The sequence below is a fragment of the Ranitomeya variabilis genome, chromosome 4 (assembly GCF_051348905.1).
Source record: "Ranitomeya variabilis isolate aRanVar5 chromosome 4, aRanVar5.hap1, whole genome shotgun sequence".
Classification (NCBI taxonomy): domain Eukaryota; kingdom Metazoa; phylum Chordata; class Amphibia; order Anura; family Dendrobatidae; genus Ranitomeya; species Ranitomeya variabilis.
The window spans coordinates 311,222,570-311,240,727 of NC_135235.1; the positions used below are offsets into that span (position 1 = coordinate 311,222,570).

An 18,158-nucleotide genomic window follows, 5' to 3' on the forward strand; every position below is an offset into this window, starting at 1 on the left:
ACCTCACTGAGCTCGAGCTGTTTGTCAAGGAAGAATGGGCAAGAATTTCAGTCTCTGGATGTACAAAACTGATAGCGACATACTCCAAGCGACTTGCAGCTGTAATCGCAGCAAAAGGTGGAACAACAAAGTATTAAGTTAAAGGGGCCGAATAATATTGCACGCCCCACTTTTCAGTTTTTGATTTTCCACAAAAATTTAAAATAACCAATAAATTTTGTTTAACTTCACAATTATGTTCCACTTGTTGCTGATTCTTCCCCAAAAATTTACATTTGGTATCTTTATGTTTGAAGCATGATATGTGGGAAAAGGTTGAAAAGTTCCAGGGAGCCGAAAACTTTCGCAAGGCACTGTACATCAAGTGCAGCACAGATTCAGCTCAACTAAAAGCCCAGATCCTTAGATCAGGAACAGAACAGAAATTTATAGGGCATTTCATAACTTTCCCAAATTATTATGAAAAAAATTACAACACATCCTGCAGTGCACTACTGTACCCAATTTATTATATATTTTGAATTTGTTAAATTTGGAGTCTATCCGTTTTATACTGACTCCACCAAAATGGACTCCGACTGCGCAGCCTTGCTTAGATGTCCGTGAAACATGGTCCATGTACATATTTGTATACACATGCCTATAAAGACAGTAAATTCAGGTCAGGAATCCATACACCAAGGTCTGTACACAGATACCGAAGTACCTAATTTTCCACTATCAGCAATGGTAGTGGGATCCAGGGAACTCCATTACCACCTTGTGTTGGACACATGAAAATTTCCTGCTTTGGAAACTCTTCCATTGTATTTGTAAAGCAAGTTGGCCGCTAATTTCACTAGTCCAGCCAACCCCCTTTCTCGGTATCAGCCATAGAAGAATATTGTGCTGGCTTATCTTTTGAAAAAAAAGCTGGGACCTGGGTGCTAATAACTGGAGATCTGACACCTTTGTTACTTATAGGCGTTTGCAGTTTTCAATTTTGCATCATAAAATTACTGCCAATTTTGAAATATTTGCCAATTTTCATACCATCCGAACCCGCTCCAGATATGCACTGAACAATGAGTAATAGATTCAGTGTCCATAGGCTGCCATTGTTCTCGACAGCACAGGTCCTGTTTGCACAAGAAAATATGCTGCCGACTATGATGAGCTTTTGTGCAGCACATGGCCTTTGCACACACTGCGCTTTTCTGCAGATTTGTCACAAAACCTGAAGGATTTTCTAGTACCAGCAAATTGCAAGAGATATCTGAAGTCTCATGCACATGTTGCTTATTTTTTCCTCGCATATTAGCAGCTGATTCAAATCTGTAGATTGTCAATTCTCTCTGTATTTTCCCTTCAGATTTCACCCATATCAATGAATGAGAAAAAAACACATGTATGTTATGCTGCGTTTTTGCTGTCAACACATCAGTACTGGCAACAGATTTTCCTGCTGCAAATAATGAATATGTGCACATACCTTAAGGGTATGAATTATTTTTTCTGGTCCATAGGTTGTCAGTGAGTGCAGGGGACTGCACAGGGACCAATGTTAGTCTATGCGCTTGTGCACATGGCCGATTGTGTGCACAAACCTCAGCTCTACGTGTGGGAGTAGGGGGGTGTAAATAGTAGGCAGCACTACACCAGCACACCGAGCTGCACAACGTGCCAGGCATGAGCACTATTTGCATCACAAGCCAGCAAAGTGAAGCGCTCGCCTGCAATTAACCTTATAAAGATAGGTTATTCTAGGCTGACCAGCCTAGAATATAAAAATAGCTGATGCAGAACTTCCTTTTTTACTTTAGCCGCAGTACACAGTTCTGTTTGTTCTGCTGTAGTGACCATTGTGTGGTTCTTGGTGATCCAAGCCATGTTCAGCGGAACCATGGGGTCCATTGCCATGTATAGCAAGACACTTGATACAAGGTTTCTAGGACAGTATATGGAAGTACACAGTACAGCGTCTCACTACTATAATACATCATGCACACAGCTGTATATACAAGTCCTAAGACAAGAATATCTCCATACTGTACTGAAGCGCTGTATGGCGGCACACAGGGAGCCTCTGTAGCACCACAGTACGGACTATAGCATCTCCTGTGTATATAAGACTCAGGACTCAGAAGTGCAGGTGATTAATTGCCGCAGTAATCTCTCTGGTTTTACAAGTTTTTGCTTCTCAACCTCCAGGCACTTTACAGAATCTAAATATTTCTCATAGGATTTGGCTGAAGAGCCAGAATTAGAGGAGAAGCTTTTACTGTGTGGACTGGAGTCCATGGATCACAAAACGTGAAATCATTGCACAATTCTTCATTGCAATGCGATCGTCCTCATTTACAGACACATTGGATAAGATCTGGCTTCGGCTGTGATGGTGAGATATTTGCACATATGCAGCCACATCTCCATTGAAATGAATGGGATCAGGATGTCTTTGGAGTGTTAGAGGAAACCGGGGAACCCCCACACAAACACGGGGAGAAAATACAAACTCCTTGCAGATGTTGTCCTTGGTGGAATTTGAAACCAGGACCCCAGCCGCTGCAAAGTGCTAACCACTGAGCCAATGTGCTGCTCACAATTTTGCTATGGAGCAGGAGTTGCCCGCAGCAAAAAGTCACCAATCCAGTAAGACCCTTCACTCATCTGTAACTTTGGTCCTTAAATTCAAGATCACCTGTCACATGTAGAATTGATGGCTCTGTAGTGCAATACCTGCAGTTGTAATGAAATAAACCAGAAAGAGGGACAGCGACTACATTTACAGTAGTGCGTCAGTGTCTAAGGGAGGGGCATTTTCATTTTTTTTTGCTCAAGGCATAACCATCAATATATTATCAATATTAGTCTCAGGAGTATTATGTATAGCATGGAGAGAAGTGATTTTAAAAGGTTTTCCAGTGTTTAAAAAGCCCTGTCTACTGGCTTCAGTTTGCATTTTATTTTAATTTATTTTCTTTTACCAAACTGCGCTTTACTTACCCATCCCAGGTCCAACACGAAGTCTCTGTTGCTCCCAGTATCTGTTATTGTTTGCAGCGCTGGAGTCAGTGAGCTCTGCGGCTATGCCTGAGTTGACAGCACAGGCCAGACTCGTAGCTGCTGGTCTTAATAATTGGTGGCAGCGTTTTATTGACTTCAGTGCTGATGTCAGGTCAAAAGACAATGGGGAGCTTTGATGGAGACTCAGTGCTGGACCTGGGGAAAGTAAGTAAAACAAGGTTTGTCTTTTTTTTTTTTTTTTTTTTACAAACTGTAGCCTGGAGACAGTGCTTTTCTGGAACAGTAAAACAACTTTAATTTTCTGGTTGGGCCAATGGCTTGAGTATTTTTTTTAGATGAGGGATAGGGAATATGGATGTTGGTTAATCTTTCTATCCATTGATAGCCCCATTGAATACAAGACATGCACATGAATATGTAATACCCACCTTAGATCTTGCAGGGCTCTTCGGAGGTGGAGCATTTGGATCTTCTGAAACAGGCTTTAAGGTGGAGATTGGTTTTCGAGGCTCAGAATCATCATCCTTAAACCCTTTCATAGCCGCCCGGTAAGACATATTTCGCAGATTTCTTTTCAATGTTCCCCCACCATCAGAATCATCCTCAGGGGAGTCTAAAGAGATGTCAGGAGCAGAAATTCTTTTAGGGTCATTGCGGGCAAGTTCTTTGCTGAAAGTTGTTGCGGCAAAGCTGTGATGTCTGGGAACTTTGGTTTTTGAGGCAATAGCCAAACCTTTTGGGATCATTTGTTGAGTTCCCAGCTTTTGTGCAGCTGCACTCTCTGTGCTGAGTACAATCCTACGCGCCTCCACTGGGGAAGGACCCTGATCCGGTACATACGAGGCGTTATCCATCGCATTTATGGTCTTTTTTTGCATAGAAGAATTGAAGGTGGTGTTGGCCTTTAGGTCCAACACGAGAATAGACTTCTCCCCCACTGATGGATCAGAGTACCGGTGAGACATTGCAAAAGTTGTACCTACAAAACAGAACCAATCTATATTAGTATATCCTATTAACTGAAGCACGATCCCTATACTGGACACACAGGTCAAACATGACGAAAAAAAAAAAAAAAACTATTTCTGCAAGAATGTTTTACACAAAGTGACAATATACCTGAAATTACAGTGACACTTTAGACTCGAGAGCAATAAATCTTGTAGAGTGAACAGCTACAGCTATAGACTAAACTGATAATAAAATGCCAACAAGGAAGATAACGGGAGGGGCATCTGGAGAGTGTCCCAACGTCACCTCCATGACTGATAGAGCCATATAAGTTACTACTAATGCTATAGGGTTACAGCAGATAAGGATATGGCAAGTTATGAAATCAGACCATATGGGGAGCAGATTAAAAAATAAATAAGAAAATAAATATTCTTTAATAGTATTTAAGCACACTTGGTGAACTGCTACAGACTTCTCTGGTACCGACTGAAGCAAAGGTTTGACCACCTTGAATGCCAACATGGCAATCCATCTTTCCCACACAATTTGTCTTTAAAGAGGATAACTTTTTTTAAAAAAAATATTTAAAATAAATAGTGATGAGCGAATATACTCGTTACTCGAGATTTCCCAAGCACGCTCGGGGGTCCTCCGAGTATTTTTTTAGTGCTTGGAGATTTCGTTTTTATTGCCGCAGCTGAATGATTTACATCTGTTAGCCAGCATAAGTACATGTCGGGATTCCCTACGAACCAGGCAACCCCCACATGTACTTATGCTGGCTAACAGATGTAAATCATTCAGCTGCGGCAAGAAAAACGAAATCTCCGAGCACTAAAAAATACTCGGAGGACCCCCGAGCGTGCTCGGGAAATCTCGAGTAACAAGTATATTCGCTCATCACTAAAAATAAAGTATGAAAAAATAACGGAAAAAATATTTGCCCACTAAAAATGCTGTTTTATGAAAAAACTGAAGTAAAATAGAAAACTGCACCATAACCCAAATGATAAACACCATTAACGACCTTAAATACTGTACATCCAAACGTTCAGGTACTTAACGACCTTGGAAGTATCCTAGTGCCAGGAGTGGTGCTCGCACTGCTCCCAGCACTTTAACTCCTAAATGCTGCAATTGCTGCATTTAGCAAACAGGCAGAGGGAAGAAAGCCCCCTCTGCCCTTGAATCGGCAACCCCGCAACATCATCATGGGTTTCTGACCTTTGTTATGTTGACCCGAAGGGTCACCAGGCACTAGCGAGTTAATTAGATCATGCCCAGTGCATATACTGCACCCATAAATATTATGACAAAAAACAAAAATACAATACAGCTACACACATTTTGTGTCGCCACGTCCGTAACGATTCGACCTATAAAAACTATTTCACTAGTTAAAACCTTTAATGAACACCGTAAAAATAAAAAAAATTAAAAAAAAGAAGAAAACATACTTTATCATACCACCAAACAAAAAAGTGGAATAAAACACGATAAAAAAAGACGAATGTAAACCAAAATTGTATTGCTGAAAAAGTCGTTGTCACGCAAAAAACAAGGCAACATACAGATTACTCAGCAAAAAAAAAAAAAGTTATAGCTCTCAAAATAAAGCGATACAAGAATATTTTTGTGTAAAAGCTCCAAAACATATATATATTAAAAAAACAATATAAATGGTGTATCGCTGTAATCGCGCTGACCTGAAGAATAAAACTGCAAATTTTAGGAATGGCATATAAAAGAACAAAACAAAAACAAAATACAATTCCTGAATTGCTGTTTTCTATTTATTCTACCTCACAAAAACTGTAATGGAAAGCGATAAAAAAAAAAAAAAAAAAAAAAAAGAGAACCGGAAAATGGTACCAATAAAAATGTCAACTCATCCCACAAAAAAATAAGCCCTTACATGACTCTGTTGGTCGAAATATGGAAAAATATCTCTCAAAATACAGCAATGCAAAAATTTGTTTTTGTAAAAAAAAAAAAAAGAAGCGAAGCGTATTTTAGTGTGTGATAGCGGCCAAACAAAAAACCCAATATAAATCTGGTATCGCAGTAATCGCACCTACCTGAAGAATAAAGCCATCTAGTCACTTACACCGCCCGTACAAAATAAATAAAACCAATTCTTCACCTGCTGTTGATTTGTACATTCTGCCTCCCAAAGATTGCAGTAAGGCTCGGCTCATTTATCCTATGCTCTACTCTGAGCTCTTACACTGGGGTTTCCGTGTTAATCTTAGAATTATGTGATTCAGACAGGACCCCCGACTCCCTATAATGAAGAAGATGGAGGAATTGTGGATGCTGTCTGACCTGTGATCCAGCGTCTTTTTATTTTTATTAGGAGTACATAAAAGTACCATTGGCCACAGTTTTCTGCATCTCTGGAAAAAACAAAACAAAGAACACCGCTGAACAGACACCAGACGGAGTTCAGAGTACCTCTGCTGCCTCTTTATAGTGAATGGATCTCTCAGGGGTTTAATTTGAATTACATCACTTGAAGATTTAAAGGGAAACCCTGATGCGAGCGCTCAGTGTAGAGAACAGGATAAATGTTATATAAAATGTTCCCAATAAAAGCTTCAACTCAATCCACAAAAAAAAGCTAGTCTCCACCTAGGTCCATCATCTGTTAACAGAAATATAGGGGGCTTCCGCATTACTGGTAGCACAAAGGCTCTGAAAAAGCTTTATGGCTCCTCGCTGACAAAAAAAAAAAAAAACGCAGGAAATTCTGTGCTCCCAAATCCCCTTCTCCCTTCCGAGCCCCACAGTGTGCCTAAATCACAGTTAGTGCCCACATTTGGCATTTCTGTAGCGATGAGAGCCTGCCTAATCTACAGATGCATGAGCTGGCCACAATGTACGTGCACTACCACGTAGTGGTCACTACAATTGCAGTTTGCAATTTTCACTCAGCAACATACACTGCTGCTTATTTCTTCAAAACGCCAATGGAGTCAAAATAGTCGCTATACCTGTAGATAAATTCCCAAAGGGGTATACTTTCCAAAATGGGATCACTTTGGGAAGGGATTCTGCTCTTCTAGCACTTAGGGGCTCTGTACATGGAGTCCACAAACTATTCTAGGAAAATCTATGCTCCAGGATGCCTCTTGTATAACAGTACTGCTTAGCCATATGGCGAGACAGAGCTCTATTTCCCAACAGCACTCCGTCCCTCCAGAGTGTCACCAAATGGTTAAACAGTAGTATACTGCCACATATGGGGCATTTCTACATTTAGCAGATATTGTGGGACAAATTTTTGTGCTACTTTTACCCATATTCCGGTGTCAAAATGTAAACAAAATTTTGGAGGTAAAAATGTAATAATTGTTTTCTTCATTGCCCAATGGTATAATATTCTGTGACCCCCCTGTGGTGTCAATATGATCAGTGCACCCCTAGGTGAATTCATTGAGAGGTGTAGTTTCTAAAATGGGGTCTCTTATGGGGGGGTTCTGCTGTTCTAGCACCTTAAGGGCTCTGCCAACGTGACATGGCACACGTAGGCTATGTGCCCAAGTTGTGGATTTTTCCGCACCGTTTTTGTAGCAAAATCCACAGGTATTACGCACTGCGTTTTACAGCAGATTTCCTGCGGTTTTTGTGTGGATTTCACCTGCGGTTTTACACCTGCGGATTCCTATGGAGGAGCAGGTGTAAAACGCTGCGGAATCCACACAAAGAATTGACATGCTGCGGAAAATACAATGCAGCATTTCCGCGCTGTATTTTCCACACCATGGGCACTGCGGATTTGGTTTTCCATAGGTTTACCTGGTACTGTAAACCACATGGAAAACAGCTGCGAATCCGCAGCGGCCAATCCGCTGCGGATCCACAGCCAAATCTGCAACATGTGCACATAGCCTAAAGCCAGTACAACACAATATGAATTCCAATGTGGCGCTTCTTCCCTTCTGAGCTTTGCACTGTGCTCAAAAGTAGTTTTCAACCGCATTTGGGTTATTGGCGTACTCAGGAGAAATTGCACAACAAATTTTTAGGTCCATTTTATCCCGCTATCCTTGTGAAAAAAAATTTCAGGCTGAAATTTTTTTAATTTTTTTTTATCTTCATGGCTCTTTGTTATAAACTTTTGTGAAACAGCTGGGCATTCAAGGTGCTCATCACACATATAGATACATCGCTTGAGGGGTCTAGCTTCCAAAATGGTGTCACTTGTGGTGGTTTTCCACTCTTTAGGCACATCAGTAGACAAACAATCAGTAGATTTGGTTTCCAGTACAATCTCTATGCTGACGACACCCAATTATACACTTCTCCTGATATCACGCCGACCTTTATAGAAAACACCAGTGATTGTCTTACCGCTGTCTCTAACATCATGTCCTCCCTCTATCTGAAACTGAACCTGTCAAAAACTGAACTCCTCGTGTTCTCTCCCTCTACTAACCTAACTTTGCCTGACATTGCCATCTCAGTGTGCGGTTGCACCATTACTCCAAAGCAACATGCCCGCTGCCTTGGGGTCATACTCGATTCTGAGCTTTTATTCACCCCCCCACATCCGATCACTGGCTCGCTCTTCTTATCTGCATCTCAAAAACATTTCTAGAATTCGCCCTTTTCTTACTTTCGACCCTGCAAAAACTCATACTGTCTCACTTATTCATTCTCGTCTGGACTATTGTAACGCTCTACTAATCGGCCTTCCTCTCACCAAACTCTCCCCTCTCCAATCTGTCCTGAATGCTGCTGCCAGGATCATATTCCTCACCAACCGTTACACCGATGCCTCTACCTTGTGCCAGTCATTACACTGGCTACCCATCCACTCCAGAATACAGTACAAAACTACAACCCTCATCCAGAAAGCACTCCATGGCTCAGCACCACCCTACATCTCCTCTCTGGTCTCAGTCTACCACCCTACCCGTGCCCTCCATTCTGCTAATGACCTGAGGTTAGCATCCTCAATAATCAGAACCTCCCACTCCCGTCTCCAAGACTTTACACGTGCTGCCCGATTCTTTGGAATGCACTACCCAGGTTAATACGATTAATCCCCAATCCCCACAGTTTTAAGCGTGCCCTAAAAACTCATTTGTTCAGATTGGCCTACCGCCTCAACGCATTAACCTAACTATCCCTGTGTGGCCCATTAAAAAAAAAAAAAAAAAAAATTTAAACCATAACCAGGTTCCTTGCATCATGTTCTCATACACTTTACACTTTATGCAGTTAATAGCACTCTGTGTCTGTACTGCTACATACTTAGGCAGTTAACTGGTTCATGCAGCTTTACATGAACACCCGAGCCTTACATTATGGCTGGTCCAAATAACTAAAGCAATTGTTACCATCCACCTCTCGTGTCTCCCCCTTTTCCTCATAGTTTGTAAGCTTGCGAGTAGGGCCCTCACTCCTCTTGGTATCTATTTTGAACTGTGATTTCTGCTATGTCTATTGTCTGTACAAGTCCCCTCTATAATTTGTAAAGCGCTGCGGAATATGTTGGCGCTATATAAATAAAATTATTATCATCAGGGGCTCTCCAAACACAACAAGGAGTCCGCAAATTTTTCAAGCAATTTTAACATTCAAAAAGTCAAATGGCGCTCCTTCCCTTCCGAGCCGTACCGTGTGCGCAAACATTTTCCCCATACATATGGTGTATCTGTATGCTCAGGAGAAATTGCACAACAAATTTTGTTGTTCATTTTTTCCTGTTACCCTTGCAAAAATAAAAAAGTTTGAGTCTAAAGTAAAATTTGTGTGACAAAAAGCATAGTTACTTACCGATAACGGTATTTCTCAGAGCCCATGACAGCACTACCAGAGAGAGGGGATCCGCCCTTCAGGGACAGAAACCTACAGGATAAAAGGGAGATACCTCTCCCCCCGCATCAGTTGGCTTACAGAGCATCGGAGGTCCTTTGTCGTACTGTTTAACAGGTGCACGCCGTGTCTATATAAAAAAACACACTTCATACAATAGAATGTGCTCACCGCACACATGATGGGGGGGGGGGGGGAATAAGCGGGTGCTGCCATGTGCTCTGAGAAATACCATTATCGGTGAGTAACAATGCCTTTTCTCAGTCCCCCATGACAGCACCACAGAGAGAATTGCAGAGATTATTGCTTAGGGAGGGACCACAGCCTACAGAACCCTTCTTCCGAAGGTCAAGTCAGATGAAGAGGCTAGGTCTAGACGGTAGTGTCTGAAAAAGGTTGAAGGTGATGACCAGGTGGCCGCTTTACAGATTTGATCTATTGATACCTCTACCTTTCGACCCAGGAGGTCGCCATAGCTCTTGTGGAATGAGCTTTCAGCCCCTCTGGAACTACGTTCCCGGTAGAGGAGTATGCCAAGGCTATCGCATCTGTTATCCAACGTGCTATAGTGCCCTTGGAAGCTTTGAGTCCTTTCCTGGGACCCTGAAAGCAAAGAGAGACCCTTCCTTCCTATACCTTTGGTGGATTCTAGGTACTGAACCAGACACTTCTCACATCTAATGTGTGGCATTTTTCTTCTTTCTTATTCTTAGGGTCTGGACAGAAGGAAGGCAGGATTATCTCCTGGGACATATGGAATCTGGATGCTACTTTTGGTAGACAGTATCCTAAAACCTGACCCTGCCTATCGTCCAGGATTTTTGTGAAGGGAGGACTGGCAGACAGGGCTTGGAGATCACCTATTCACCGGGCTGATGTTAGGGCAGTTTTAAGTGATAAGGTTTTAAGGGGTATTGACTCTACAGGCTCGAAACGGGGAATTTGTTAAAGCTGATAAGACTAGATTCAAGTCCCAGGGTGGCTGTCTTTGAATAGTTAATGGTCTAGACCTTGCAGCAGCTGTAATAAATCATTTTACTCAAGGACTGCCAGCTATACTTTCATTGCATAAAGCTCCTAGCGCTGCTACCTGTACCTTTAAGGCACTTACTGGGAGGCCCAGTTCTAGACCCTTCTGTAGGAATTCTAAGATCTCAGTAATTGGGACCCCCATCCTGTAATCTAACCCCGGAGGTGGACAGAAATTTTTTCCAGGTCTTGCCATAGATTTTAGTGGTTACTATTTTCCTACTTTTCATTAGCATGGAGACTAATTTATCCGACAAACCTCTTCCCTTCAGCAACGTCCTTTCAAATTCCACGCTGTTAGGTGGAGATTCTCTGAGGGTGGAACACCGGTCCCTGAGACAGAAGGTCCGGAAGATCCGGAAGAACCCAAGAATCGGTGACAGATAGCATCCTCAGCCAGGAAAACCAGGTTCTTTTGGGACAGAAGGGGGCTATTAAAATGAGCCTTGACCTGTCCTCCCTGACTTTCCGCAGAACTGCTGGGATGAGGATAGTTGGGGGAAAGGCATACGCAAGACTCTGTGTCCAACGGATCATGAAAGCATCTAAGGCCTAAGGGTTCCCCCTGGGATCTAGAGAACAAAAGGCTTTCACTTTCCTGTTGGCAAACAGGTCTATTACAGGACTCCCCCATAGTTCTATGATCTGATTGAAAATGGACTGATTTAATCTCCATTCGTCCTGTTTTAATTGGGTACGGCTCAGGAAGTCTGCCTTCTGATTCTCTACTCCTCGAATATGCAGCGCGGAAAGGTATAGAAAATTGTTTTCTTCTAAGTTGAAAATTTCGGAAGTGCCATCCATTAGGGTTTGAGATCTGGTCCCCCCTGGTGGTTTAGGTAGGCTACCACCACCCGATTGTCCAAAAATACTCGAACATGATGGCCCCGTAGGCTGTGTAGGAAAGTTAATAAGGCGCGGCCCACTGCCCAGAGTTCTTTTTGATTTGAGGATGCCTCGTGTTCCTGACCTGTCCAAATCCCTTGAATAACTTTGTTGCCCAGGTGAGCTCCCCACCCCGTGGGACTTGCGTCTGTGGTAACTATCCAAGATACTTCTATTACCCAGGGAATCCCTTTTGACAGGTTGTTGGAATTCATCCACCAAACTAGGGAATGAGTAGTGGCTGAACTTAAGAGTCATGTGACTTGCTAAAAAAGAAAACCATAATGTAACCTGGTTTTTCAAAATGTCCCACTGGAGATCTCGTGTGTAGTTGTGCCCACTGAACTGCTGGTAGACAGCCAGAAAGGGACCCCAGTAGTGACATCACCCTTCTTAAAGTCATAGATGGGTTTAAGAAAGCTTTTGATACAAGACTTATTATCTTTTGCTTTTTCTGATCTAGGCGGCGGCACTCTTGTTTTGTAGAGTCCAATGTCAGACCCCAAAATTCCTGAACCCTGGTCTGCTCTAGCTTCGATTTCTGCAGGTTTATAAGCCAGCCTAAATTTCTTAGGGTATGTTTCCACATTCAGGAAACGCTGCGTGTTTGACGCTGCGCAGAGCCACTAAGCCTGGCCCTGCGATTCCGGACATGTGGCGCGTCTTTTAAGATCGCAGCATGTCCGTTTACCTTGTGGCAATGCTGCGCCGCCGCAAGGTAAAACACAGGGCCCTATGTGTGGGGTGCGATGATGCCGGATGTGTGCAATGAACACATCCAGCATTTTCACAGAAGTGGGCGGAGCGGGTTTGCCGCTCCGTCCAAACCGCCGGCCATCCTGAACGTGGACACGTACCCTCATGGTATTTATCACTCTGTCGCACTGTTGCCTGCAGTGCTGGGCCGAGTTGCTCACAATGAAAAAATAGTCCAAGTATGGAACTATCAAGATGTCTTTTTCTCTCAGACGAGCCATCATTTCCGCTATTAGTTTGGTATATATGCGGGGTGCGATTGATATGCTGAAGGGAAGGGCTCTGTATTGGTATTCACTTACTTCTCCTTTCATGGTCACCGCTAGTCTGAGGAATTTTTGAGAGTTCTTGTGAATGGGGACGTGATAATACACGTCGCTGAGATCCAGTACTACCATAAACCAGCTCGGAAACAGATTTTTGATAGTCGATTTTATTGACTCCAGTTTGAATTTCTTTTTTTTTCACATAACTGTTTAACTTCCGTAAGTTTATTATTGTTCGGAAGGATCCATCTGGCTTTGGAACTAGAAATAACGGGGAATAAAATCCCTTCCCTTTTTCAAGAGGGGGGACTTCCTGGATGACGGCTTTGTCTATAAGTTTTATTATTTCTTGTTCTAGGGCTTCTTGTTGTTGGGGGGAGGACCTCAGGGGAGTTACCACATAGTTTTGGGCAGGTAGGGAAATAAAGTCTATCCGAAGCCCCGATTCGATCAAGTTTAATATCCAGGGGCTGGTTAAAATTTTTTCCCAGGCCAGGAGGAACTGAGATAGGCTTCCTCCCACCCTGGGGGAGCTGTCACTTAGGGGTCTTTTTATCCCGTGAGGAATTACCGAAAAGGAAACCCCTGTCTCTCCTCTTCCCTTCGTCCCATTTGGTCTGCTCACTCGGGGGTCTCCTCCGGAAAAATTTCCTATTCCGAAAGGGCCGTTTTATTAATGGTGGGGCCAAATTAGGGAAACCTTTTTTCTTATCCCCTGCTTTTTGTAAGATATCATCCAGGGTCTCCCCAAAGAGAAATCTGCCTTCACATGGGATTGAGCAAAGTTTTAGCTTAGTTTGTAAGTCACCCAGCCAACTCTTTAGCCACAGTGTTCTACGAGCTGCATTTGAAAGGGCAGAGGACTTAGATATGAGTTTGACTGAGTTAGCCAATGAATCTGCCAAAAAAGCCGCTGCTCTTTTTATCATAGGGATGGATTCCAGGACCTTATTTCTAGGTACCCCATCCCGCTGTTGCTTTTCTAAGTTGTCGACCCATATCATTAGGGATCTAAAAGTACATATGGCTGGTCTCAAACTTCCCCCTGCTGATTCCCAGGCCCCTTTAAGAAAAGTGTCAGCTCTTTTATCAAGGGGATCCTTCAGAGTTACCATGTCCTCAAAAGGGGGATGCAAATTTTTTGAGGCCTTAGCCACCGCAACGTCAAGCTTAGGGGCTTTATCCCATGAAGTGGAAGCCTCCTCCTCAAAAGGGATATTTCCTTTTAAGGGAGGGTACCGACGAGTTTTTTTATGTCTGGGTTTTCCCACTCCTTTTTAATTAAGGCTTGGATGTTCTCATTAAGGGGTAAAACTTTCTGCCGTTTTTGGCCTAACCCCCCCAAACATTATGTCCTTAACCGTTTTGTCAGGGCGAGGATCCAACACTCCCATAGTAGATCTTACTGACTTCACAAGTGCATCTACTTTGTCTTGGGGAAAACAATGACGGCCCCCACTTTCACCATCCGAGGAAGAGAAGGAAGAGTCCCGTATATCTGAGTCCCTACTTTAGGAACTAGAGGAATCGGAGTGGGAATAAAACTATAGATTCCTTTCTTTTGGCCTTCTCCCCTCCTTTAAGGGACTTAAAGGGAACCTGTCACCCCCCCCCCAGTCGTTTCAAACTAATAGAGCCACCTTGTGCAGCAGTAATGCTGCATTCTGAAAAGGTGGCTTTTAGTTCCGGGTGCTGTAACTAGAGAAATAATCAGTTTTATAATTTGTCCGAAATACCTGGTGTTCAGTCAAGTGGGCCGGCGTTTCCCCCCTTCTTCAGACAGCACACAGCTGTCACTCACATCTTCTTGGCGCTGGGCGCCGCCTCCTCCTCACCGCTGTTTTCAAAAGTAGCCGGCGCCTGCGCTCTTTTCCCCTGCCTGGTGCAGGCGCAGTGAGCGCTGCCCGTCTTTCCTCATATGCAGTCCAGCTGACTGCGCCTGCGCGGCCGTCCTGCTTGTGAATCCCAGTCCCGCAGTGACTTATGATTTATTCACATCGCGGGACAGGGGGGGAAACGCCAGCCTACTTGACTTAACACCAGGTATTTCGGACAAATTATAAAACTGATTATCTCTCTAGTTACAGCACCCAGAACTAAAAGAGCCACCTTGTCAGAATGCAGCATTACTGCTGCACAAGGTGGCTCTTTTAGTTTGAAATGACTGGGGGGGGGGTGTCAGGTTCCCTTTAACCACCTCTTTACCTCAGACATGATCACGGATCTTAATTCAGTGGCAAAGATTGAGGTTTCCTCACAGAGAACTCGTCCTATACAGGAGTCGCAAAGCTTCTTATCCCACGACTGTGGTAGGGCCTTTTCGCACAAGGGGCAGGTTCTGTGTTTTGTTTTCCCCGCTCTTTTCCTTGCCTAAAATAAATGGAGAAGAGGGGACCCCAATTACAACAGTGAACTTTCACGAAAATCAGTCACCAATCTAACGCAGCCGCAGGTATCGGTTCTGGGGGAGGGGTAGGATCCGGCAACGTGGGTTCTGGAGATGGTAACTGGTTTACCACGCTGCAGTTCTTGCTACATTGTGTGGAGTAACTACTGGACCTAGTACTCCGATTTTCAGCAGATGACCGTTTCCTCTGTACCTCCGATTTCTGTCGCTGGTGGTAGCAGCTGCAGCTGGAGTTGCTGGTCGCTGTCCTCCATGGTTATTACCTGGGACGGCATGCAGCAGGGAGCTCCACAATTCACTGCTCTTTTAAAGTTTGGCGCCTATTACCAGTCCCTCCCCCTGTAGCTGCGTCGCTGGGGAAGCTTTTTCTTTTTTCTTCTTCTGCGCATGCGCAGGGACCCGGAAGTGCCCCTTTCCGGATCCGGGGGGGGGCGGCCATCTTGGTGCACTCAGCGCACACTTTGCATGCACCACCCCGAAAACCGGAAGTCCTTGCTAGTTCCGGTGCGGCGTCCATCTTGGAACACCTCCGCATCCTCGTGCGTGCTGGCCGGAACCCGGAAGCCCATGTCTCCCATCCGGAGCGACGGCCACGCTTCCACCTGCTCACTCTGCAGACCCATCGGTCCCAGCCGTGGCAGCTTCGGACACCGCACCAACCAGTGGCAGGGGCCCTCCCCGCTGCCAGAACCCGGACTGGCCGGCTCCGGAATCCCGCGTTGATCTTCGGATGTTAAGGTACCGACACCGAATGGGTCTCCCATCAGGGACAGGAAACCAAACTGATGCGGGGAAGAGGTACCACCCTTTTATCCTGTAGGTTTCCTGTACCTGAAGGGCGGATCCCCTCTATCCATGGTACTGTCATGGCGGACTGAGAAAAGTGAAATGTTAATTTTTTTTTTTTCACATTCCAATAATTCTTATGAAGCAGCTGAAGGATTAATAAACTTCTTGAATGTGGTTTTGAGCACCTTAAGGGGTTAAGTTTTTAGAATGGTGTCACTTTTGGGTATTTTATGTCATATGGGCCCCTCAAAGTCACTTCAAATGTTATGTGGTCCCTAAAAAATAAAATTGTTTTGTACGTTTTGCTGGAAAAATGAGAAATAGCTGGTCAGAGATTTTAACCCTTAGGCCGGGGTCACACTTGCGAGTACAAAGCGAGAAACTCGCGCGAGTCTCTCACATCAATACCCGGCACTGCCGCCGACACTCAGGATCAGAGTGTGTGGCTGCATGTATTTCTATGCAGCCGCACGCTTCGGTCCCGAATGCCAGCGGCAGTGCCGGGTATTGATGCTCGAGTTTCTCGCATTGCACTCGAAAGTGTGGCCCCGGCCTTATAACTTTGTACTGAAAAAAAAAATGTTGCTTCAAAAATTCTGCTGATGTAAAGTCGACATGTGGGAAATGTTATTTATTAACTACTAGCTGAAGAGGCCGGCTTTGCCCGGGTATAGTAAATGACAAATTGTAATGATTACATTGCACATAAAAACATTTCACATCATATATTCAACACTACAGATTTGCAACACAAATTAACTAAATGATTACCCAAGTATTGATAGAAATTTTTATCATCAACTCAGTCAATAGCCTTTTGATAAACAACATTTTTGGTTTTTCCTTCTGATGCAAAGATGAACATTGCCTATTAAGCAGTCATCTGTGGTGTATGGAATTACCTATTAAGCAATTGTCCTTTGTGTATGGCATTGCCTATTAAGCAGTTGTCTTTGGAGTATGGCACTGATTAAAGGGAACCTGTCACCCCAAAAATCGAAGGTGAGCTAAGCCCACCAGCATCAGGGGCTTATCTACAGCATTCTGGAATGCTGTAGATAAGCCCCCGGTGTATCCTGAAAGATGAGAAAAAAGAGGTTAGATTATACTCACCTGGGCGGGCGGTCCGGTCCGATGGGCGCCGCGGCCGGGGCCTCCCATCTTCATAGGATGACGTCCTCTTCTTGTCTTCCTGCCGCAGTACCTCTCTGACCTTTCCCGGCGCCTACACACTGCAGTACTTTGCTCAACAGGGCAGACAAAGTACGCCTCCGCCGAAGCTGCAGCGTGAAGACAAGAAGAGGACGCCATCGTAAGAAGATGGGAGGACCCGGACCGCGAAGCCCATCGGACCAGACCGCAGCGGGACCGCCCCTGGGTGAGTATAATCTAACCTCTTTCTCATCTTTTAGGATACATCGGGTGCTGTAGATAAGCCCCTGATGCTGGTGGGCTTAGCTCACCTTCGATTTTGGGGGTGACAGGTTCCCTTTAAGCATTTCTTTGGTATATGCCACTGCTTAGTAAGCAGTTGTCTTTGGTGTATGGCATTACATCTTAAGCAGTTGTCTTTGTTGTATGGAATTGTCTATTAAGCAGTTGTATGAGGTGTACAGAATTTTCTATTAAGCAGTTGTCTTTGATGTATAACATTGCCTGTAAAACTCCTGCACCTAATTCTCCTTTTTACACAACCTCCTCATGCACCTTTGGCCTGGGACAGCTCATAGAATCTCATGGCTTTCAGTATCACCTCTATGCTGACGACACACAGATCTACATCTCTGGACCAAATATCACCTCTCTACTAACCAGAATCCCTCAATGTCTGTCCACTATTTCATCCTTCTTCTCTGCTAGATTTCTGAAACTTAACATGGACAAAACAGAATTCATCATCTTTCCCCCATCTCACGCGACCCCCCCAACGAACCTATCCATTACAGTAAACGGCTGCCCACTCTCCCCAGTCCCACAAGCTCGCTGCCTCGGGGTAATCCTTGTTGCTGATCTCTCCTTCAAACCACATATCCAAGCCCTTTCCACTTCCTGCCGACTTCAACTCAAAAATATTTCACGAATCCATACATTCCTCAACCAAGAATCAGCAAAAACCCCAGTCCATGCCCTCATCATCTCTCGCCTTGACTACTGCAACCTCTTGCTCTGTGGCCTCCCCTCTAACACTCTCGCACCCCTCCAATCTATTCTAAACTCTGCTGCCCGACTAATCCACCTGTCCC

General features: G+C 44.2%; 1 protein-coding gene across 2 annotated transcripts in view; it reads right to left on the reverse strand.

The window, feature by feature from the left end:
- The window catches only part of ARHGEF16 (Rho guanine nucleotide exchange factor 16), an 88,762-nt gene that overhangs the window by 50,769 nt on the left and 19,835 nt on the right, over positions 1 to 18,158 (reverse strand). For both annotated transcript variants that reach the window (XM_077250418.1, XM_077250419.1), the window contains exon 2: positions 3,435 to 3,985. In XM_077250418.1, the coding sequence (XP_077106533.1) occupies positions 3,435 to 3,971 (537 nt within the window). In that variant the 5' untranslated portion in view covers positions 3,972 to 3,985. The remainder of the gene's footprint in view (positions 1 to 3,434; positions 3,986 to 18,158) is intronic.